The following is a 25,674-nucleotide window of genomic DNA, read 5'->3' as shown; positions in this document are numbered from 1 at the left end:
CGCGGTAGCGCAGTCGGTAGCGGATCGGACTGCGGATCCAAGGGTCGTGGGTTCGAATCCTGGTAGTGGCGCGCGATTTTGACTTGAATTTAATGATGTAGATTCTTGAATGATAGTATAATCGATAAATATTAGCTAATCTAATGTATCTGCCCACTAATCGGCCTCTTAAAACCTGTTATTCAAGAAATTTAAGAAATGAATGTCACGTGCGCGTCATGACTGCCTACCATAAACGCTACCATATTCTAGTTTGAACTAAACTTTAGCTAGTCCCGACCACATATAGTAGGTTTTCTAGTAGTTATCCTAGAAATTCCTACCAAAATTCGTCCTACCCTTCACTCAATATACCCTGGGTTGGCGCACAGGCAGCTCAGCTGTGAGACGGGTTGGCGCACAGGCAGCCCACCGGACAGCACACACACATGCGCCCGCGCACGCACACTGTGACTGCTCTGAGAGCGCTGGGAACAGCATTCACAGCACAACGCTCAACATAGTGCATACATCTATAAGAACACTCCGCAAATACGTCCCTTCATCGTCGGGGTTTCTATTTAAGCGATTTACCTAGGGAGAAAGGGCTAATGTCAATCATAACCCGCGACCCGTTGGGGGGGGGGGGGCAAAGGGCCCCCTGCGGTTTTTCGCAGATAACTCAGAAACGGCTGCGAATTTCGACATGAAACTTATAGTACCTCTCCGGACATTAATTTTACACAACTTCTGAAAACGCAGGTCCCAGTTCACCTCATGTCACGAGCTATAGAGGTCAAACTGACGTCATGTTTGACGATTTTTCTTCCAAAAAGTTGTTCACGAAGAAAAGTCGCAGAAAATCAGGGTTTCAACTTAACGACTCAAAAATTGGACTGAAGGTATAAAAATGCATGACAAACCAAATGGCTGTCTCGACATTTCCCAAGTATAAAATCCCTAGCTCTAGGGATTTTCTAACTAAAAATTTATATTTCTTGAGGTATTTTTGAAGTTTGGGGAAATTAAGAAAAAACGGAATATGTGTTAGAGAACCTCTTACTGGCCTTACACATGCCAAAAATTAACAAAATATCTCTAAAACTGCCTGAGATATAGCCATTTGAATGACTGAAAAAGTAGCGACTGTTATTATGAGTTATGACGCCACCATATTTTCGATATTGGTGCTTGAAATCAGTCAGGAGTAATATTTATGATTCTTATCAACCTCTTGCTGGCTGCATATCATCCTTTACGTGAGTAAAATAACTTTCACGTAAAAAATTGTTTTTCGTTGTTAATCGGTACAACTTGACCTTATTTTACCTTCCTGTGACGTCATAGGTACAAGAAAAATGGTCAGGAGGTTTCTGTGGTTGCATATATATGACGTGTCTTCATAAAGACTCGAATATTCACAATTTTATATGCCTTTCCTTACGATTCACGAAAGTGTTTTCTGATTGGTCGAGGCTGACCGCTGTTGTGACGTCATAGGTCATCATCCACTCCAGATGACTATCCACGTGCCAGATCTATCATATACATCATATCCAGACTCATCTTGAAAGCTTAGATTTCATTTGTATGACCGACTTCTCGTCATTACAAATTGGACTGATTTGACATTGTTTGACCTCCCTGTGACGGCACAGTTCAAATATCAAGGTCATCGATATCCTATCTTGGGCATCTCGATGAGCTCTTTCGAATGCCGTTTGAATTTTCCGATCCGGCCATTGGTTCCGGAGATACGACGGGGGCCCTTTGGTCTCCCCCCCCCCCCCAACAGGACATGGAACCTGCCAGACCTCAACGGGGCGCGGGTTAACGGCGAAAAAAAAATAGAATTTCCGGAATCAACATTACCACCACCAACTGAGGTAAATACTCGACCGTCAGCCTCTTTAAAAAGCCGAGATACCACCTGTGTCGTCATCAGCCCGAACAGGGCGTCGGCAGGGGACAGCAGAAAGACTGCTGGCTGTCGCTCTAGCTATATAGGTAGCACAAGTGACTTACAATAACAGCTGGCAGTGGCGCCTCGCCGCCTCCCGTCGACGTGCAGTTTCCGCTACATTACCTCATCACACGCCCACGTCAGCTCCGTCTTTGGCGGTGCTACCGCTGGCCACTGACCAGTCTCGCTTCAGGTAGTCAGAGAACATCCTGCGCGCCTGCTCCAGTGTGCGTGACAAGTCATGCTTACGCACCATTTTGTCGAAAAGCATTGCGATCTCCTGGTAATCCAAACGGCTTCCGAGAATCACGTCTCGGTGCTGCTGCAGGAGGCTCAGACAGAGAAAGATGAGGAACGGGTTGCCGCCGCCGAGCTCCTGCGGCGCCGGCAGCCGGCCGCGCACGTCATTCTCACATGAGTAGGAGATGACCGCACCCAGACCCTGCTCCGTGACCGCACCCAATTCCTGCTCCGTGGCGCTTATCGGGTCGGTCGATGGCGTTAACCCCACCTCCACTTCCTCTGCAAGTAAAGGATTATCGGAAATGTCGACTGGATTTTCCACAGCGACGGCATTCTGGATGAAGCAGCTGGTAGAGTGTTCCAGCCGTACGCGCTGTCGGCTCATCTCCGCTGCGGCCGGACACTCTATGGTACAGTAGTCTAATTCGTCAGACGTTGTCATCAGAGAGCCAGACGGTTCCCCCTCGTCGCCAGTCATCTCCAGTGGTAGTGTCAGACTGCCACTTGTCTGCCGTGTCAGCCGCCGGAACTCGCCCAGGTCTCGGATCTTCCTTCCACCATCGCTACCGGCCAGCTCTGCGTCCGACTGAAGCCGTCGTTCGCGCAGAAGCTTTTCCTTGCGCGCCTGGCGCTCCTCTCTGAAAATACGCGCGGATGTGGCTGAGGTCGCGCAATGTGCTATGTCGCCCGCGATGCCATCCAAGCTCTGCACCCGTTTGGAGGCAGACATGCCAGTGGCTGCACTCTCGCCAGGCGAAAACTCCTTCTTGAGCAGCGGGCTGTTGCCAAGACTGAGTGTGCCCGCGCTCTGTCGCCGGATGGCGCAGACCTTGCTGTAAGCGGTGGCTGCGCGGCGGCGAAACCCACTCAGTGTCGGCCGGATGGCTGCGGCCGACGTATCCAGCAGAGGCACACCCGTGTACCTTAGCTCGAACAGCTGAAGCCCGTCACACGGCCAGTCCGGAGGTAGCGACGACCACAGCACCTCCAGCATTCGTAAGGTCTCCTCAAAGGCGAACTCCCGCTTGAGCTCCAGTAGCAGCCAACGGTAGCAGAAAAGCAGGTCATCGGCCTGTGGCAGAGAAAACGTGTTAAGTCTGGAGAAAGGATGGGCAAGAGTGCGAGAGAGAGAGAGAGAGAGAGAGAGAGAGAGAGAGAGAGAGAGAGAGAGAGAGAGAGAGAGAGAGAGAGAGAGAGAGAGAGAGAGAGAGAGAGAGAGAAAGAGATATATATATATATATATATATATATATATATATATTTTGCATCTGCGGGGTACAATGGACCACACGGGTGGCCCGACCACAGTGGTCCGTCTTACCACAAACTAAAATCGGCAAACACCATGCCGTAACGAACAGACGAACATTCCGAAACCTTGCTTAATTAACCATAAACGTGATGCTAACATTGCTCTTCACATCAAATGTAAGAAAGTAAGTAAGAAAAATGGCGCTTCCCTTACCATTAGTTACCACATCGATAAACTTACAAGCGAGTTTGTTTTGGACTAAAATTCCTACTCCCCCCGCCACCGAACTATTTGGTGCCAACCATGCCCTTCCTCCCCATTGATTTCTAAAAACATTCTCTTTGCCGGGGGCTACATGCATTTCTTGTAGGCATACTATGTCAGCTGTATGAGACCTTAGAAAGTCAGAAACATCTTTTCTCTTTGAAAAGTCGCCTAAACCCCTTACATTAAATGTGACTATTTCTAGATCACAAACCTTCTTACTCATTTTTGTGTTTTAGGAAAGGACAAAGCAGGACATTTGTAGCTCAACAGAGAAAAAGGCAGATAAAGCAGCAAAGAAACGGGCGGCAACAAACACGGCCGGGAGGGTCTGCCCGCTAACCATACATACCCCTGATCAGAGCTCTGACTTTCTCCGAAGAGGGAGAATCTTTCGTATTTGCTAATCGGGGTGCCGCCGAAAGTAGTGCCAAGTCCGCCGCCGGCCGCCAATCGCCGGCCCGACGCGCCGCGCCGCGCCGCCAGAGCCAGCCCACCGCCGCCGACACCTCCCCCGCAACAGCCTGCCCGAGCATTGGGCAAACATTTGAAGCACAGTGCGATAACAGCATGGTAAGGAAAGGCAATAAGAAATATAAAAAAACTCTGAAACTTATAAGGCGAACGCGGCCACTTGGCCCAGTCGATGAAACATGTTAAATGTCATTACAGGCAAATTGCATTTATATGCATTTATATCTAAATCACATTTATATGCGGATACTTCAATTGGTACCAACTAAATCAACTTTTTGACAGTTTCACAAACAACGACTGTGGTACAAGTGAACGTTGATTTTATTACTACTTGCGATCTCAACAGGTCATTTCACTATCGAAAACATGTCACGCCGAACCCCCGAAACTTACATCCCAGCCCCCCCCCCCCAGCCATACCCTCTTTGGCCCCTGCCATTATAGTTTGTGAGTGCGAAACCGAGACAAGTGCATACATACTATCAGACAGCTTTCTTAAATCCCCAGGATGTATTTAAAAGGAAGAGGAATGTATATTTGGATATCGGGGGGGGGGGGCAGGCCCCCGCTGAACTGCTAGAGCCAGTACAACGTCAACCTGCATGCAACCTAGTTACCGAAGGTGTCGTAAATTTGCACCAGCGCCGCTCCAGGATTCGGCGAGACACAGCCCTGTCTCGAACAGAAGCCGGCCCGGCACGCCGCAGCAGCAGCGGGCCCGTCGCCAGCGCCGACCAGTCAGCTCATCGGCGGACCACCGCCTCCCTGTGGGCGGTATCGAGGCGCCCGCCGCCGCCTCCGCCGCGACCGCCGCCGCCGCCGCCGCCGCCGCGACCGCGAGCCGCACCGCCCGTTCGCGGCCGCTCGTCTTCCACAGAGAACCCGTGTTCTCGCAGTTTATCCAGCGAATCCACCCTGACGCTCGCCGCGAACTTCTCCGGTTTGTAGAATACCTGGCCGCCGCGCGTAAACACCGTGTGCAGCTTCTTCTCCCTTCTTGCGTTGAGCAGGCTACGGTAGATTTTGCCTCTCAGCGGTGTAAGGCTTTCGTTCACGTCAGGGGCGGATCCAGGAATTTTCGGGAGGGGGGGGGGGCGGCAAGTCGAAATAGGGGCGACCTGGCAATCCGGGGGCGCTCCATACAAAGGGGGCGCCAAACCGTCAAAATCGGGAGCTAAAAGCCCGCGCCGTGCTAGGGGGCGTTATCGCGCTCCCCCTCAGGTTTCTCGCAAATAGGGTAGTGTGGGGTAATTTGAACATATTTTTACGTCTTCTCCATTGTACCAAATTCCAGTTCAACCCTGGATGAAGAAAAACTGCTTCAGTAGCGCAAGTGTCACTTGCTTTCACCATGCAAGCCTCATTTTTGGACGAGCCGAGCATACCTTGAATAGCATAGCCTCACTTCTCCACCAAGTCACGGTGTGTTCAAATTGCCCCACCGTGGGGTAATTTGAACATACTGCCTTTACCTGTCATAAAAACGATAGTCTCGCCAGCACCGATGTTGTTTGACCCATAAACAAATAGGCAGAACAATTCTAAACATACCTTCACTTGAAAAATCAACACAACAGCAAAAATAACAGTTGCAGAGTATCAATATCTGCACGCTGCACACCGGTCAGTTGACGGAATTCGCCCCTTTTCAATTAACAGAACGTCTATCATTTTTGTTCGATAAAAACTCTCCCAACCGTACTACATCTGTTAAAGTGGTGCCAATCGAAACCTGGACATTTGGAGTTCTGATTTTGTCCAATGTCCAATTCGGAATTGGTTGGACAAAGGTAGCAGACTGGACAACATTGGACGATGGCTTGCTACACTTCAGCGCTTTTAATAAAGTAATCGTGCATAGCATTGATTGGCGAATGGAAAGCTTGTTAAGCTCTCAATATAATGAACACTTTTCGGCTGGTAAAATTACATGATAAGCAATATAAATGACGGTTTTGAGTGTTGATAGCTGCATAAATTTTCGGACATATTTGGACAAATAGTTGACTTTAACATTTTTGGACGGAAAATCAACAAAAATGCCGGACATTAGACGGATATTAGACGTAAATTTTCTAAAACTGGCATCACTTATCTGCTACTACCTTGGGTCGAAAATGTTGGCAAAAAAAAAAAACTGGGAGCGTTGTTTTTTTTCGGAGCTATCCCTGTCTTCATTCAAATTCTCACACTATGTTCAAATTACCCCACGCTAAAAGTTATTTTGCCATTTTAAAAAACAGGGTTCAAAAGCAAATTTCTTGGATTGAAGGCACTGATTAGGTCATTATACAACAAAAGCCGTTGCGTATTAGGCGCTAGCAATGCAAGATTTGGCACTGCAATGAAGTTGCAATGACATGTTGTTAGGCGTTTTTCCTTGCGAAATTGATTTTTTACACTGTGCGTCAACATCTTCATTCCCTGAAACTTTAAACCCCGTTCATATGATAGCCCTTTTAGTTACGATAATTTCTCTCATTGGTCTTATTGTCATGCGACTTATGGATTTTCCGTAATTTTGTGTTATTCACACTATGTTCAAATTGCCCCACATGTTCAAATTACCCCACCCTACCCTATCTGAAAAACGGCTGCGCGCAGCGCCGCCATTTTCAGCATGCCTTATCATGCATCTTTTTTGCACATGTTGTAAAAATGTCTGACGCGGGTGATGGAAGGTCAGGTCACCAGGTTATGCCAAGTGACCTAGCCTAAGAAAAAGTTCAAATGCTTACGCTCGCCATATCACACTGCCCAAGTCTAGCAACAATCACGGGAAACGCCGATTTGTGTACCGGGCTGCCGACCTGTACAACCGAATGGTGATCGCCAGGGACAGAGATCACATGTCACTGCGCAGCATCAAGGCATCTATCCGTGATGACCTAACCAGCCATTGAACACAACGGTCGTGTATTTTGTGTCATATTAGGTCCACTGTATTGATCGGTCTTATTAGGTGTCTTTTATGAAGTGTTCATTGTGTGCTCATATTGCATTGTATATGACGAAGGTCGCAGAATAGCCCTGCACCAGTGGAGCGACCTTATTCGGTAAATACATACAGTAAATACATTACCATTGCTATACCGACTGAACGATTGCTTTGAACCTTTCAGCGATTGATGAAAGCAACACTATTCATGAAATGTATATCTCGGAATTTCGATATCTGTGACCTAAGGTCAGGTCAGTTGTGCGACGTCTCCATTAGGTAGGTAGGTATAATTAAGTCTTTGGGAGAAAACTGAGAGGCATCTCTTTTGGACGAGCGCCATTCTAGACAATATCAAGCATTGGGATACATATAAAATTAACACACTGAATAAGAACATTGCACCTAGTGTGACCACTCATTATGTCCCAGAGGTCATCCCATGTCATGAAAGGTCCGCAGCAGTTTTTTTTTTAAAATAACTTTTGATAGATTCAAGCTAGAGCGATAAAAACACCTCAGCTGTGTTCAGCTCGACGATACGCATCGACTGCTATGCAGCATGACCTTTCCCGGTCAGGTCATGACCTTGACCTGAGGTCAAATTCTCAAAATTACCCTTCATAAGGTCAACCTTTAGTTTGTTCGACGTGTCTCGACGACAGAAACGCAATGCTGGCAAACGTAATGTCGAGACTCTCTTGAGTCAAAAGTTATTGCAGGAAAACATTGTTCGTAAAAAGGCTATTTTTAGAGTCTTTTGCCCTCTGAAGGCTAAACCGTTGACCTGAGGTCAAATCTGAGCGCAGCTTGCAGAAACACCTTTAAAAAGGCTATCGAATGCGCTTTTCTGCGGCGCTATAGCTCTATTGGTTTCCGAGTTATGTGCCGCTGCTTCGAAAACGGAAAATGTTGAAACAGGCAACATTTTACCTTTGATGACCTCTGGTGACCTGACATTCGACCTGACCTAAAAAATGACCGTTTTGTTTTCGTCCTGTTTTTTGACGATCTTTCGAATACCGCTTATCGCGTGTCACTACGCGGCCCAGGAGCCGAGTTAGACGAGGGAGTGTGCCCCCCCCCCCTCCCCAGCAGGACACGGAAAACTCAGACCATCAGCACGGCACGGGTTAAAAGTCGTAGATGGGCACCGCTACCCTAACAAAAGATATTAGCAAAAAGGTGACCTCCATTTACTGGTGCAGTCCTCCTTCTCCCGGTGATGCCACCTCCTTTTTCTGGAAGCGTCTCACTTATGCTGGCATGCCTCACTTCCCGGGGGCGCCCAACCTCTGCTTGGATCGCCTAATCCATTATGGAGAGACCCACTTTGCTAAAGTCGCCTCATTTCTTCCTTCTAAGACCGACCAATTTGCTGTAGGCGGCCCACTTATCTGGGACGCCCATCTTCTGCTAGAAGTGCCCCTCTTCTTCCTGATGCGTCCCACTTCTACTACGAGTGCACCTTTTCTGTTAGGGCGCCCCTTTGCTGCTGAGGAGTCTTTTCTTCTGTGAATAGGGCGGCCCTCTCCTGTTTGGCGACCCCAAATTCTGCTGGAGGCGCCCCACTTCTGCCCAACTTTTGGTGGGGTGCCCCTCTCTTGCAGGGGGCACTTCTCTTTTGCTGGAGACGCCACCCTTGTGGGGGCGCCCTTCCACTGCGGGGAACGTCTCTCTTCTGCCAGAGGCACCCCTTCTCTTCTTATGGGGCTCCTGTTTTTTTTTTCTGGGGCGAGGCGACCCTCTGCTGCTCGGAACGGGGCACACCTCTCCTTTTACTGAGGCACCGCTCCTCTGGTGGGGTTGCCCTTCCGCTGTCGTCAGGGGCGACCCCCCCCCCCCCTCTTGGTAGAATATACTCCTTTTCTTTTTGTAATGGGGCGCCCCTCTTCTACCGGGGCGCCCATCTGCTGCTGGGGCGTCTGTCTTCTGCCGGATATTGTCAATGGGGCGCCCATATCCTGTTTGGCGGGCCCAACCTCTGCTGGAAGCTCCCTATTTCTGATTAACTTTTGCTGTGGCGCCTCTCTTCTGCTGAGGCGCCCCTCTTCTGCTTGGGGCGCCCGTCTCCTACTGGAGACCCCTCTCTTCTGCTGGGGCGCCCCTCTTCTGCCAGTGGCACCCATTTTCTTATTATGGGGCTCCTTTTTTGCTGGGGCGCACAGCTGCTGTCAGGGCGCCCCTCTTCTCGGAATGGGGGCGCCTCTCTCCTATTGTTGGGGCGTCGCTCCTCTTCAGGGGGACACGTCTCCTGCTAAGGGTGCCCTTCCGCTGCCAGAGGCGCCCCTCTTGAACAGAAGGCATTTTATATTCTTGTAACGAGACGCCCTCTTCTGCTGGGGGCGCCCATCTGCTGCTGGGGCGACTCTCATCTGCTGGGAATAGGCAATTGGGCGTCACTCTCCTGCTTGGTGAGCCCAACTTCTGCTGGAGGCGCCCTAGTTCTGCTGAAGCTTTGCTGTGTCGCCGCTCTTCTCCTCGGGGCGCCCTCTCTGCCGCGGGATATGGGCGCCTTTTTCGGATGGCGGGGGGGGGGGGGGCGGCCGCCCCCGTCGCCCCCCCCCTGGATCCGCGCCTGGTTCACGTACAGATCCTTCCCGTACAATTCCAGGCGACGCCACATCACCCTATCGCGCACACTGCCGGCACCTGCCGGCCCTATCCTATGTAGACAAATTATTTGTATAAATGCGCTCAGAGAAATCATGCCGGGTGCCGTCAACGGTTTTGCCGTCAACGGTTTTACCTGCAGTGGCCGCAAAAACTGCCAAAATAGCCGATATTTTTGGAAACCAGTTTTCGGCAATAACTTTCGTCTCAAAATTTGCACGAACTTCCCTTAACCAGCATCATGTTCCTCTCGTCAAGACGTGTGGAATGAACTATCAATTGACCTTGAAAGGTCAACTTGAAAATTTGGCCTCAGGTCAAGGTCATGACCTGACCGATAAGGGCTAAATTCCATATCAGTTCATCCGTATCGTCGAGCCAAACACAACTAAGGTGTAGGTATTCATCGCTCTAGCATGCCTCTATCAAAAGTTATTCGCGAAAAAGTCAGATACCATTGGTGACCTGAGATGACCTCAGGGTTATAAAAAGGGGTCACGGGTGCCATTTTCATCTTCAGTGTGTCAAAGATACTAGTAATTCAGTGTTTTAGAGTGTTTATGACTTCCGTCTAAAAGGCGATTTTCAATTTAAGGTCGCAAAATTGACCTGACCTTATGTCATCGATATCAAAATTCCAAGACATACATTTTTTACATTTTGTCGCTCTTGTGCATTTGCATCTCTGAAAGTTTCACTCCGTGTAGCTTTGGCAGACATTGAAACTTTTTATGTAGTGAGGTCATTTGACCTGACCTGGTGACCTGACTTTAAAACCCGCGCCCCGCTGGGGGGGGGCAGAATCTGCCCCCCCTCCCGTTTTTCGCCAATAACTTCTAAACGCGTTACGCCAGCGACGTCAAACTTTCAGTACCTTATCATAAATCAATTGGACACGTTCCCTGAAAATTTGAGCGAAATCCGTCGGAAATTTTTTGAGAAATTGACGTTTTTGTGACGTCATGTTCGCCATTTTCGCCTCAAAAACGGCAAAATTTCAAACGCCGCTAACATCTTCATTTTTAAAGGAATCAAGACGTAACAAAAAAAGGTTATACGTGATTCTACTATATCAAATGGCTATCTCGGTTTTTTGAAAATTTTGGATTTTGGCCCAAATTTTTTTTCTAAAAAAAACTGACTTTTTTGGGAAAATTAATATAAAATCCAAACTTTTGAGTGTATCGAAAAAACCGGAATATATGTCAGAGAAGTAGTGTATGTGCACCTATATACCAATTTTTAGAAGAATCGGTTCAAAAATGTGGGAGTTATTCAAAATTTTGTGACGTCACGACACACAAAAATTTTGAAAAATGATTTTTTTGGAAGTTCTAGACCTCGTACGGAAACAAAAATAGCACCGTTCGATTTGCCGTGAAAAACTGCATCAGATAGATACCTTTTTAGGCCTTAACAACCAACTTCAAAATTTGACCTCACTTGCGACCTGACCTTGACCTGACCTCGACCTGAAATTCATCCAGAGGTGGTCCATTTCACTTATTGAGTGTGCCTATTGAATTCTATGAGAAAAATGACCCATAAAACATGTGTCGCACATGCCCTTTTCTATATTTTGTTTTTGGTGACCTGACCTGACCTGACCTTGACCTTGACCTTTGAATGACATTGTATGCAACGAATATTGTCTTGGTAGTCTAAGAACACGTTTTGGGCAATCAGTCTCAGTCCATTCTCCGGCAACTACGGTGCAAGGCCGATACTGTAGAAACTTACATTTTGTACCCTTGACCTGACCTTGACCTGACCTCTCACCTACTTAAGCAAAAAAATGGGCTCTTTAGATCGGCCTTGTTGAGAGCTTTCGATTGCCGTTTTCCCCGTCTTTCTACGACCATCGGTTCGGAAGTTAGACAGGGGGGGGGGCAGAATCTGCCCCCCCCCCCAGCAGGGCGCGTATGGCTGAATAGCCCAGCGGGGCGCGGGGTGACCAGGGTCTGAAATTTTTACAACATATGTAGAAATGATGTAGGATAAAGTGTGCGGCGCCGCCGTTTTTTGAGATATTCACGGTAAACTGAAGGGGGTGTTTAACACCCCCCTCCCCCCTCCCGGCAGGGCGCGGGTTAGTGCATGAACACAGCAGCCCATTTCTGTAATATATAGGTACCTGTGGCTGTGTTGGTATTTTTACGATGGATGCAATTACCCAAACCATTTATCAGACCGTGGTGCTATTCCCATAGCCATGCTTCGCACAACTCATAATAATTTATTTGACCGGGAAATTAATATATACCTATCCATCGATTGTTTGTTTCATCTACGGCGTAAATGAAGCAAACCACCTGGACCTAGGAAAATTTACTAACGAAACCATGTTTTACTTAGAGCATGTAAACGTGGCATCATTCACACAGAAAAAATTGATAACCGTAGGTATAGTTTCAATCTTGCAGACGTCAGTCAGGTCAGAATCGTGACAAGCCTATTGGAAAATATAATGAACTGTGTCCTGCTTCGAGAAAACGAGTCAAAACCACCCAATTCTTTCTGAATTACGTCAGATTATCTGATCTGTAAGCACCCAGGTGGCATTTGCTGACAGGGGCACCGGGAAGGATCATCTGAGGTGAGGTGAGGTCATCAACAGTTTTTAGCCAATAAATCACGACATGATGGGGCTAAATAGTTGTTAGTGTACCTACCAAACCGTTCGCCTGGTCATGACGCGCCGATTGGTACCCAGCGTGACCTTCCTAGGTCAGATTTTGAAGTTGACCTATCTATGTACATAGGTCGTTATAAACCATGTTATTTGTTATGACCTCTGGCGACCTCAATATTGACCTGACCCAAAAAAGTTGTTTACATAAGTTGTAAGTCGTTCAACGAGCTATCAATCGCCGTTGCCATTTGTCGCTACGATTCGTGCTTTTTTCAGTCCGCCGGCTGACCGGCCCGAGGTCGGACGCGCCCGGCGCCGCTCCGCTCGACCCGTGACCCCGGGTGACCCAGCTGTGGCGAGCGGCCGCGAGTGGCGCGGGAGAAGGTCGGCAGTGCTGCGCGGAGGTTATATGCCATTGCAGTTTTTCGGTGCAATGGCCCAGTGATTTAGAAGGTGAGCGCGGTTATTTGGCCTATCGGTGAATGTCGCTACTGGTGGAAGTACCGACGCTCTGATACTTTTGAGGTACTGTGAGTGACAATGAACCGCCCGGAGCGACGCGACAGCACCGGCGACGGGTCGGAGCTTGTGTCGCGCCCTTTGAGCCGAGGCTCATCAGTGAGCCAACTGGTGAAGAGCTATGACGACGTCTCCAGTGGCAAACGGAACCGGTCCGGGTCGGGGGATTCGCCAGCTCCAACCGGTAAGAGAGGCGCCCCAGATCGGGAAAGAGAGACAAGTCGCAGTCCCCTGTCGGCTCAATCATCCGTCAGGGAACACCTGGACGAGGCGCTTGAATCTCTAGAAAACAGAATGACCGTCTTCATATCGTCTGAGCTCCACTCGTTGCGTGACGTCATCCAGTCTCAATTGGAGGCATTGTCGACGAGGATGAGCGATCTGGAGCGCCACATTGAGACCAGGGATCAAGTCATAGACGATCTCAGCCAGCAGTTAGAGAAGTCAAGAGAGGAAATAGTCAGGATCCAGGCTAGAGCCGAAGAGTCTGAGATGATTTCACGGCTCCCGTGCCTCATCCTGTCCGGAGGGGCCATGGCTGCCCGTCACGCGCCCCGGCTACCGGTGCGGTGCGGCGGGCCGGCGCCCCGGAGCGGCCGCCCGGGTCAGCCGGGTCGGATCCCGGCGAGGCGACCGGATCCGTTGGTGCCGGCGGGGCGGCGCGCGGGGAGCGTCCGATGAATGCCGAAAACGTGTCGGAGCAGCCTGAGGACATCAACGCGCTAGTGGTGCGTTCCTTAAACCAGAACTTAAATGGTCTCAATATGTGCGAGAACGACATCGACCGGGCCCATCGACTGCCCGGTCCAAATAACAAAGTAATCGTGCGCTTTGTTCGCTCCGGTGCCGGCAGTGTGCGCGATAGGGTGATGTGGCGTCGCCTGGAGTTGTACGGGAAGGATCTGTACGTGAACGAAAGCCTTACACCGCTGAGAGGCAAAATCTACCGTAGCCTGCTCAACGCAAGAAGGGAGAAGAAGCTGCACACGGTGTTTACGCGCGGCGGCCAGGTAACAAACCGGAGAAGTTCGCGGCGAGCGTCGGGGTGGATTCGCTGGATAAACTGCGAGAACACGGGTTCTCTGTGGAAGACGAGCGGCCGCGAACGGGCGGTGCGGCTCGCGGTCGCGGCGGCGGCGGCGGCGGCGGCGGTCGCGGCGGAGGCGGCGGCGGGCGCCTCGATACCGCCCACAGGGAGGCGGTGGTCCGCCGATGAGCTGACTGGTCGGCGCTGGCGACGGGCCCGCTGCTGCTGCGGCGTGCCGGGCCGGCTTCTGTTCGAGACAGGGCAGTGTCTCGCCGAATCCTGGAGCGGCGCTGGTGCAAATTTACGACACCTTCGGTAACAAGGTTGCATGCAGGTTGACGTTGTACTGGCTCTAGCAGTTCAGCGGGGGCCTGCCCCCCCCCCCGATATCCAAATATACATTCCTCTTCCTTTTAAATACATCCTGGGGATTTAAGAAAGCTGTCTGATAGTATGTATGCACTTGTCTCGGTTTCGCACTCACAAACTATAATGGCAGGGGCCAAAGAGGGCATGGCTGGGGGGGGGGGGGGCTGGGATGCAAGTTTCGGGGTTCGGCGTGACATGTTTTCGATAGTGAAATGACCTGTTGAGATCGCAAGTAGTAATAAAATCAACGTTCACTTGTACCACAGTCGTTGTTTGTGAAACTGTCAAAAAGTTGATTTAGTTGGTACCAATTGAAGTATCCGCATATAAATGTGATTTAGATATAAATGCATATAAATGCAATTTGCCTGTAATGACATTTAACATGTTTCATCGACTGGGCCAAGTGGCCGCGTTCGCCTTATAAGTTTCAGAGTTTTTTATATTTCTTATTGCCTTTCCTTACCATGCTGTTATCGCACTGTGCTTCAAATGTTTGCCCAATGCTCGGGCAGGCTGTTGCGGGGGAGGTGTCGGCGGCGGTGGGCTGGCTCTGGCGGCACGGCGCGGCGCGTCGGGCCGGCGATTGGCGGCCAGCGGCGGACTTGGCACTACTTTCGGCGGCACCCCGATTAGCAAATACGAAAGATTCTCCCTCTTCGGAGAAAGTCAGAGCTCTGATCAGGGGTATGTATGGTTAGCGGGCAGACCCTCCCGGCCGTGTTTGTTGCCGCCCGTTTCTTTGCTGCTTTATCTGCCTTTTTCTCCATTGAGCTACAAATGTCCTGCTTTGTCATTTCCTAAAACACAAAAATGAGTAAGAAGGTTTGTGATCTAGAAATAGTCACATTTAATGTAAGGGGTTTAGGCGACTTTTCAAAGAGAAAAGATGTTTCTGACTTTCTAAGGTCTCATACAGCTGACATAGTATGCCTACAAGAAATGCATGTAGCCCCCGGCAAAGAGAATGTTTCTAAAAATCAATGGGGAGGAAGGGCGTGGTTGGCACCAAATAGTTCGGTGGCGGGGGGAGTAGGAATTTTAGTCCAAAACAAACTCGCTTGTAAGTTTATCGATGTGGTAACTAATGGTAAGGCAAGCGCCATTTTTCTTACTTTTAATATAAGTGAGAAGATGATAAAAATAGGAAACATATATGGACCCCCAGATTGCGATAATCCCAAGTTTTTTGAAGAGGTTTTTGGGCTAGTCAGTTCAGATCAGCAGGACCACTTGATTTTATGCGGAGATGATTGGAACTTTTCACTAAATACTGATGTTGATCAATATAATTATGGCCCACGCGACAGAAGAGCAAAATCCCGCGAATTTGTAAAAAGTAAGTGCTTAGATCTAATTCTGCATGATGTATGGAGAGTCATGAATGGCGATAAGAGACAGTTTTCGTGGAGAAAAAGTAATCCGGTTAAATGTGCAAGGCTCGATTTTCTCCTAGTAAGTGACTCGGTTCTGAATCAGTCTTTGTCGTGCGAGATTCTCCCCGCGTACAGATCAGACCACTCTCGTGTATCTCTACGGCTCAATTTGAGCTCCCAGTCTAGAAGGAAAGGCCTGTGGAAATTTAATTGTTCCTCGCTAAAGGACCTAAACTATCATAAACTCGTAAAAGACGTTATCCAAAAAACAATATGTAAATATGCATGCCCAGTCTACTCCGTCAGCTACATGGAACATCACGAATCGAGAAAAGATATAAAAATGACTATTGGGGATGATTTGTTTCTCGAAACGCTTCTCATGGAAATTTGCTCAGAAACAATATGGTATGCAATTAAAAAGAAAAAGGAAAAGGAAGAACATGAAAAGGGTATTCTGCTACAACTGCAGAATCTAGAATCCTTTCCAGCCCCTACGGCTGAGGACATGGAAAATATGGCACAAAAACATTGAGAATTGCAAGCACTTAGATCGGCGGCTAACGAGGGAAGGATAATTCGCTCACGAGCCAGGTGGTACGAGGAAGGTGAACAAGGATCATCTAGCCATTTTCTTTAACTAGAAAGAAGGAATTTCGAAAGCAAGCTCATTCCATGTTTAAATATTGAAAATAGCGAGGTAAGAGAAAGTAGCGAAATCTTGACCGTCTTAAGTAAACACTACTCTGATCTGTATGAAACAGAAGAAAACGGATTAAATACTGAAGTAGATGATTATCTAAGTAGCGCAAAGCTACCAAAGCTATCGGATGCGGAGTCGAAAAGCCTGGAAAAAGACTTAACGGTCGAAGAACTGGGTACAACACTTAGACAATTCAGTAACAATCGAAGGCCGGGCTCGGATGGATTTCCGTATGACTTTTTCAAAGTTTTTTGGGCCGACATTAAATATTTTGTTTATAGGTCCCTTTGCTATGGATTAGCGAAAAGAGAGCTATCAATAACGCAAAGAGAAGGCTTGATAACGTTAGTGCCGAAACCTTCAAAACCAAGGAACCTGATTTCTAGTTGGAGGCCAATAACCCTACTAAATGCCACGTACAAATTACTAGCAGGGACAGTGGCAAACAGACTAAAAACGGTGCTAAACTCCATCATTCATTCAGATTAGACGGCTTTCATGAAGGGGAGGTTTATAGGTGAAAATATTCGCGCTACGTACGATGTTTTATGGGAATCCTTTTGTAGAAACGAAGAGGGACTAATGCTTTCAGTTGATTTTAAAACTGCCTTTGATGTAATGAATTGAAGCTTCTTAGAAAAATGCTTGAAGAAGTTAAATTTTCGGGAAAGGTTTATCGACATGTTTTGGTGCCTGCATAAAAGCACCTTTTCGCGAGTTGTGTACAACGGATATTTGTCAGAACAGTTTATACACTTAAAAAGGGGATGCAGACAAGGTGACCCAGCATCATGTTACTTTTTCATTATTGGGGCAGAAATTTTAGCGAACAAGATACGCCAAAATGAAAATATTCGGGGTATAGAGCTTAATGAACCAGCCATTAAAGTAATCCAATACGCGGATGATACCACCTTTTTTCTCGACGGATCAGAAGGAAGTCTAAGGGCTACCTTCGATGAACTTGGCTGGTTTGCGAAGTACTCGGGACTCAGGCCTAACATATCAAAGTGTCATGCTATGTGGATAGGCAAGAAGGCTTTTTCAAACGAAAGACTGTGCCAAGATATAAATTTGAATTGGGTGGAAAAAATAAAACTCCGAGGAGTTTGGTTTACGCCACAGTGTCAAAATATCGCAGATGAAAATATGAAACTAAAGAAGGCTGCTATTGTAAGAACAATTGCCGGATGGCAGAGCAGAAATTTGTCCCTGGTCGGACGAATCACTGTGGCCAAATAATTACTCTTGTCACAAGCTACCCATATTATTTCATCACTACCTAACCCAAGTGACAAATTCATTAAAGAAATGAACACAGTTCTGTTTGCATATGTATGGAACTCTAAAAGGAATCCATTGAAAAGGGCACGGTTATGCCAGTCTGTACAAGAGAACAGCTTGGCAATGCTAGATTTTGGAACATATGTGAAATCGTTGAAAATGAAATGGATTAAGAGACTTATGGCTGGAAACGATAGCAGCTGGTGTGCACTTGTCCCAAAAGAGATAAGTAATGAATTCATTTGGAACTTTGGAAATGCAGCACTTAAGGAAGTATTGAATGCAGCAAGTAATCCATTCTGGAAAGATGTTGTAGAATCTTGGATATATTTTTCGAGAATGTATGTAATCCCAGATGAACGCATCTGTGATGAAAACATATTTAATTCAGATTATACCAAATTTAAAAAGTTACGCTATATTAGATGGGAGAAAAAAGGAGTATGTGTAATTGGTGACCTTTACGATGGTAAAAGACTATTAACTTGGGAAGAGATCAAGAATCGCTACGACATATCGTGTAATTATCTCGACTATTATGCCTTAATACGCAGTTTGCCGAGGGCGCTCCAGAGAGATCAACCAAACGGCTGGATGTACAATCGGCCATCCATATCTGCCCGTCTCTCTTTCCTTTTAAATACACCAAGCTTTACAAAGATATTTACAAAATGGTCAGTTAAAAATAGTATAGACTCACAAAGAGATATGTTTAGAATAAAAGGGAAGTGGATGAGAGACATCGGGTTCTTTGAAGCACAATCAGTGTTGACAGTCAAAAAGAGCATTTGTGCAACACGCTATACGTCCTTCCAGTATAGGTTGGTCATGAGAATAATGACAACAAACACCTTTCTGTTCCTGATAAATTACGTAGAAAGCGACCGATCTACGTTTTGTGACGTTGCACCCGAAACACTGTTGCATTTGTTCTTGACTTGCCCCGTACTGCAAAGCTATTGGAAGAACATTTTGGAATATGCATCTACGAATGGTCTCGGACAAATATGCGACAAAACAAAAATATTCGGTGATTCCGAAAGCCAATTAATTACTCATATAGTCACTGTGGCAAAATATGTGGTATATGAAAGTCGGCGCAAAGGGACCCGACCCCATTTCAACCAGTTTAAAGAATTTCTTAAACGTGATTTTCAAGCTGAGAGGTTCATTGCAGCAAAAAAGAGCGATGCTGGCTCATTTAACAAAAAGTGGGGTCCTCTGACGGGGGATCTAAGCAACGCAAACAGTGTGGTTAGCTAGATATACGTCTCGTATAAGACCTTCGATTATCCCACACACTCCTTTTGCCATACTTCCAAAATCCAGAGCACCCGGTCTGCCCAGATACCTTATCGTTCAACTTCTAAAAGCGATGAAATGGAAAGTGAGCTGGCGGGCGGCGGCGGCGCGGGCGGGGGGGGGGGGGGGGCGGGGCGGGGCGGCGGCGGCGCGGGCGGGGGGGCGGGGTGGCGCCATCTGTTTTGACCCCTGGATCTGTAGTAGAGAGCCATGCCGCAGCTGTCAGTGTCACCTCCGCCGTACGTGCCGCCGTCGCCGGTCTGGACTGCTGCCGCCGCCGATCTGTCGGTTGCCTGCCGGCTGCCGTCGGTGCCTCGGTGCCTCGCCCGTAGTTTTCTGCGTGAACAAGATGTATGGTATACGCGCGCTCTGCCCGCCCCTAACCCAACCCGGCTAACCGGAGGCCGGCCTTATAAAGGGTCGGCCGGCCGGCCGGGCGCGCGGCTCGCCACCCTATCAGGGTGACGGGTCGCGGGCCCGGCCGGCGGCCTGGGGCATCGCCCCAGCGAGGCCGAGTAGATATGCATTTCGTGGGGCGATGCGGGGCGGGGCAGTATGCTGTTGTGGGAGTTAAGTGTACCGATCGGTAATGATTTGTGGAATTGTGGGAGTTAAGTGTAGCGATGTAGTGAAGGTGTAATGTGTCTTGTATTGTGCTTTCGACTGAGAATACATTTAAAAAAAAAATGGAAAAAAAAACGATTCGTGCGTTTCGAGTTCTGACGGGGGCCAAAAAGGCCCCCGCCCGATTCAGAGTCTTTCAGAGCCCGCCCGGAATACAGTTAAGCGCTTGAACGATATATGATAATACACCAAGTGTTACTCTGACCGTCATCCAGTATGCACCCATTCCTCGCAGATCCTCCCCCTCCTGCTGCGGTCCAGCCGCCGCCGCCGCCGCCGCCGGCGCCCGAGTTTTTTTTTTTTTTTGCCAGTTACCATGCCACTCGGAGACTTGTGATATGCGTATGTTTCTTACCGCTGCAGCGGTAAGAATAAAGAAACATACCAGTGCGCTGGCCATATGAAAGCTGAACCAAAGTCTGCATTATGTTGTATATGTAATTATGTAGGCATGAGACCCTCTGTAGAAAGGAGGCCCCTTTAGGGAGGAGGCCCTCTGTAGAAAGGAGGCCCCCGGGATTCCTCCACCCCTCCCTTGGCAAAATCCTAGCTACGTGCCTGCAATCCCTATTATTTTAAGGAAAGTGTTGGTTGTCAAAATCCGCATCACTAGCTTATACTGAAAAGATACGTATCGGCTTGGAACCACACTATTTTTTATATTAAAAACGGAAAAACGGTCAAATGTTTCTATATCTCTATTCCATTTGTTTTCTATTCTAGCTATGTCATCGAAATTTCCTCTTTTTTGTTGATTTTGATTTTGCTACCAGTTTGTAAATGTAGCATTACTTAAAAGACATTTCAATCGTGTTGGAAGTACCGGCTGTTGATAAGATTCTTTAAGCCGGTTACTTTTAATGTTCATTGGCAAGCTTAATACTAGGCTTTCATATTAAAATTGCATACAGTTAACATGAAATGTTTCCTTAAACCTTCGCCAAGTCATTACTTTTCCATTCTCAAGGAGGTCTCCTATAAACTTTATTCCATTTTTTTTCCCGGTTAGCGTATCGTATCACTTTAAATTTAGTCATGTCCGAGTTGAAAATGTTTTCATTACAAACATCCTCATCTTCCACGGTGAAAGACTTAGAGAAGGAAGTCCAGGTAGAGACTACGTCTTTCCAGAAAGGATTATGAATTTCCGGAAGTAGCTTTCTGAGTGCAGCTGTACCGAAGTTCCAAATGCAATCCGTTCTAATTTTCTTTGGTATTAGAAGGCACCACGTTGCGTTTTTCCCCTCAATGGTCCTTTGTATCCACTTCATTTTTAATGATTTGACATATGAATCAATGTCAATCATTGCTAACCCATTGTCAGTTAACTTTTGACACAATCTTATCCTCTTTATAGGGTTTCTTTTGGAACCCCATATATAACCAAACAATATTTTTGATAATTCTCTTCATAGGTGGGCATCGTTCCCCAAAATTGTAACTTCGTTACTCGTTCCTCCGTTCCTTCAAAACGTGACTTCCGTTACTCGTTCCTCCGTTCCTCTGCATATAATGTAACGGAAGTTCTTTAGTCCGTTACTCCGTTACAGCAAAATAAAAAAAACGTTAAAATGTTGTGTATTTCACACATTTTAGAGACTATTCTGATGCAAACCAAATCTACCGAGAAAGGGGAATGCCCACCAAATCTACCAAGACAGCGGGCACTGGTTGGACACTAAACCTTGGAACGTCTGGTGGTAGGTACTGGTGCGCATCACTTGTCCCCGGCCAGATGCCGGTTGCCCTTCACGAACACTAGACGTTCCAGGTTGGCATCTGAGAGCATAGGCGGCGGAACGGGGGAAGGGCACCGGCGCACCTTAATACTAGGCTTTCATATTAAAATTGCATACAGTTAACATGAAATGTTTCCTTAAACCTTCGCCAAGTCATTACTTTTCCATTCTCAAGGAGGTCTCCTATAAACTTTATTCCATTTTTTTCCCGGTTAGCGTATCGTATCACTTTAAATTTAGTCATGTCCGAGTTGAAAATGTTTTCATTACAAACATCCTCATCTTCCACGGTGAAAGACTTAGAGAAGGAAGTCCAGGTAGAGACTACGTCTTTCCAGAAAGGATTATGAATTTCCGGAAGTAGCTTTCTGAGTGCAGCTGTACCGAAGTTCCAAATGCAATCCGTTCTAATTTTCTTTGGTATTAGAAGGCACCACGTTGCGTTTTTCCCCTCAATGGTCCTTTGTATCCACTTCATTTTTAATGATTTGACATATGAATCAATGTCAATCATTGCTAACCCATTGTCAGTTAACTTTTGACACAATCTTATCCTCTTTATAGGGTTTCTTTTGGAACCCCATATATAACCATACAATATTTTTGATAATTCTCTTCATAGGTGGGCATCGTTCCCCAAAATTGTAACTTCGTTACTCGTTCCTCCGTTCCTTCAAAACGTGACTTCCGTTACTCGATCCTCCGTTCCTCTGCATATAATGTAACGGAAGTTCTTTAGTCCGTTACTCCGTTACAGCAAAATAAAAAAAAACGTTAAAATGTTGTGTATTTCACACATTTTAGAGACTATTCTGATGCAAACCAAATCTACCGAGAAAGGGGAATGCCCACCAAATCTACCAAGACAGCGGGCACTGGTTGGACACTAAACCTTGGAACGTCTGGTGGTAGGTACTGGTGCGCATCACTTGTCCCCGGCCAGATGCCGGTTGCCCTTCACGAACACTAGACGTTCCAGGTTGGCATCTGAGAGCATAGGCGGCGGAACGGGGGAAGGGCACCGGCGCACCGTGCCCCCCTTTGATTTTGACATTTTAACATAAGCCCTATGTGCGTTGCATAGAAAGAATGGGACCAAAAGTCGGCAGTGCCCCCCCCCCCCTTAATTGAAGATGTTCTGCTGCCACTTTTTGAGAGGATAGCCCTTTTTGCACGTAGCGCACATCTTTTCCCATTGAGAACACGCGCTCTACTGAGGCGCTTGAAGGGACGCCCATGTTGAACTGTACGAACACATACTGCAACGCCGGCTCATTTCGGAAGGCCAGTACACTAAGGGCATCTTCCTTCTTCAAGTCAGGGCTGCTCAATAATCCACTATTCCGCTGCTGCATTAATGTCTGACGTCTGTGGGTTAGCTGAAAGATCAACCCGCTCGGACAACGATAAGTAACTGAGGAATGAAGGAACGGACCAAACTGTAAAGTGTAACGGAGGAACGAACAACCAATGTAACGGAAGTTACTTGGTCCGTTACCCTTTTTAATATGTAACGAGTCCGTTCCTCCGTTCCTAAAAATTGTAACGGCGCACCGTGGGGACTTTTGCGATCCTAGCACGACATAAGTGGCAAATACGAGTATTTTGATTTACACTTTCTTTATATTCATTCTACGCAGAATTGTCCAGTGTATCCGAATCCGACCTTAAATCGCTTTAAAAATGATGACTTATACATCACAATACGTCACAAACGAAGGGTTGAGCCACAGACTTCTCTATATATGGACTGTGCGCTGATCCGAGGAAATCAGCATTGGAGGCCCAAAAATAAGTGCACTTTTATCCATCTTTTTACAATGAAAAGGGTGTCAGAATATTTACAAATTTGGATATAGGATAGCCCATACTTTTATCTACCTGTCGGATTACATTTTTTTGTTGAATTCAAAATAAATAAGAAATAAATGTATATAAATGAGAACATGTTTTCTCGTTCAGTTAGCCATTTGTTCACGCTGGAGGTATATACTCCACAAATGCAGCCGTACTTTGCGCGCATTTTCTTGCTTTTGAATGTTGGTTGCATTGTTGGTTGTCGTTGCTAATTTGTCGGAACTAGTTATTAACCGCAGGTTGTTTGAAAAGACAAACACTATTCGTTAGAATTGTGTTTTTCTATTGAAAAACAACCGGAGCAGGTCGTTCTCCGGGCTATGTTTTGCAAAGTTGGCCTGAGATTGGGGCAACTTGAGCGGGGCCTAGACGAAATGTACAATCTTCGTAAAAAGTTCAGTGTATGGGCTCCCGGAGGCGATCTACCTTATGGCACCGGTCGCTACTCGCTTAAAACCTCGTGGCACGTGGCACGTGCGATTCCATTTTCCCCATGTTAAGTCAATGGGGTTTTGGACACTTTTTGCGCCATCGGGAATGGCGGAAAAACGAGCCAAGAAAGAGGTGGTTTTCTTCCCAGCATTTTATGGCAAACACGTTCCGGTACACGCCAGTGTGCGCCGTATACCCCTCAGAAGTTCGTAACGTGTCTTTGCACGAGGTCAAAGTTGGAATTTTGCTGTGTCCCATGTTAAGTCAATGGACGGCGATGTCGAGACTTTGCAGAGGCATTTTCATTCGATCTTTGTACAAAATTTTAGAGATAGATTTCGCCCAAACTCTTATATATTGTAGAGGAAAGAGCATAGTACTTGCTGGTATGCTTCGTTAAGGTGGCAAAACTCATTTTTTCTTTTAAAGTTAATTTGAAATTTAAAATTTTTAACATGGAAAGTCAATGGGAGCGTCTTTATTCCTCTATAACTTTTATCGTTAGTAAGATATATAGGTGAAAAGTTAATATAATATACAACTTTTGATGCTCTTTCCACTGATGCATAGGACGTCACTGCACGATGTGCCGTTTTTAAGAAAAGCTGTAAAAAATCAGGGCTCGACTGTGACTTGAACCCAACCACATTAGAGTATACGAACAGGTGACGGAGATACCTCCCGTGTGCGGATGCGACACTGATTATTGCTAAATATTAGCATTCGGCCGCCTTGGGGGCGCCTTGCAAAGCTTCTATCTCCACAACTACTTGACCAATTCACTCGCGGTCTTTTGTGTGGGATAGCTTCTTCCTTTCTTACACGTAGTGTGCTATTCTCGATGCGTATGGGTGACCCCTAATGCACGTGCCACGTGCAAAACGATGAGAAGTCAGTTCAGTAACAAGTCTAATAACTCTGTAGTTAGTTTGCCGATTGCGCTGGTACTTTGCATGGATGTTGGCACGCACCCGGCAATGCATTTCCATGTGTCACGGTTGGGGTGCCGCTGCACGTGCGCACGGGTAGGGTGACGCTTCCAGATCTCGAGAACGGCTGGGCCGATTGTGATCAAACTTGGCACACCGCTAGAGGCTGGTTAGTAGGGTGCCGTGCACAAGTCAGATGGGACCCGTTATGCACGTGCGCACGTGCAGGCTGACGCTTCCAGATCTCAAGAACGGCTGGGCCGACTGTGCTCAAAATTGGCATACCGCTAGAGACTGGTCAGTAGTGTGCCGTGCACAAGTCAGTTAGTATGTATTTTCATGTGCCACGGTTGGGGTGCAGCTGCACGTGCGCACGGGTAGGGGTCGTTCCCCGATCTTGGAAACGGCTGGGCCGATTCAGATTAAATTTGGTACGTCGCTAGAAACCGGCGAATAGAGTGCCGTGCACAAGTCAATTGGGACCCAGGTTGCACGTGCGCACGTGCAGGGTGTCACTTCCAGATCTCGAAAACGGCCGGGTCGATTGCACTCAAATTTGGCAAACCGCTAGAGACCGGTTAGTAGAGTGCAGTGCACGTCAGTTCGTGACACACCCGCTCCGGGCTGCACGTGCAAGGATCATCCTCTCGTTTGGTGGCGGGCGTTTTTGCGGCGTTACAGAGGTGCTTGCTCAAACAACCTGCGGTCCCGCGATGCGGAGCCCAGCATCGCAGATGCTGGTACATTGGTTTTGAAAAGGGTTTTGAGAAATAACGATACATTATATAGGGCCACAAGAAGCAGTAAAAATAAGCAAGAAATAGCTCGAAAACAATGGTCAAAAAAGGAAAGAATATTATCGATTACTACCTCATCACGACCGGATCAGAAAACGTGTGGTGCGAAGATGTCATTCCGGATATCAAGCCAGAGTCAGGGCAAGAAAAATGTGAAACGAAACATAATTTCTAGCAAAAAGGCAACTTTTTAGCCTCCCGTATAACTAAAAGGAAAAAATGTTCACAGACAAAACCATCAATCGAGATAAGAGATAACGCTGATGACAATCAGATTTGCAAGTTTACTTTTGCAAACACTGACTCCTGTGAGACTCACACAGCAAGAAGAAAAACACGACGCTATCGACGGCGC

At 47.3% G+C, this 25,674-nt stretch overlaps 1 protein-coding gene across 1 annotated transcript in view; it reads right to left on the bottom strand.

Annotated features, from left to right (window-relative positions):
- Positions 1–287: 287 nt before the first annotated feature.
- Positions 288–25,674, bottom strand: part of LOC122365650 (TBC1 domain family member 25-like) — a gene marked incomplete at its 5' end in the record, with an annotated part of 201,187 nt that continues 175,800 nt past the window's right edge. Inside the window, one exon of the mRNA XM_043337057.1 lies at positions 288–3,257. Coding sequence (XP_043192992.1) covers positions 2,070–3,257 — 1,188 coding nt within the window. The remainder of the gene's footprint in view (positions 3,258–25,674) is intronic.

This window comes from Amphibalanus amphitrite, unplaced genomic scaffold, assembly GCF_019059575.1.
Source record: "Amphibalanus amphitrite isolate SeventyFive unplaced genomic scaffold, NRLGWU_Aamphi_draft 000754F_arrow, whole genome shotgun sequence".
NCBI lineage: Eukaryota > Metazoa > Arthropoda > Thecostraca > Balanomorpha > Balanidae > Amphibalanus > Amphibalanus amphitrite.
Note: the sequence above shows the minus strand (reverse complement) of the source record. Positions and strands in the feature narration are given on the sequence as shown.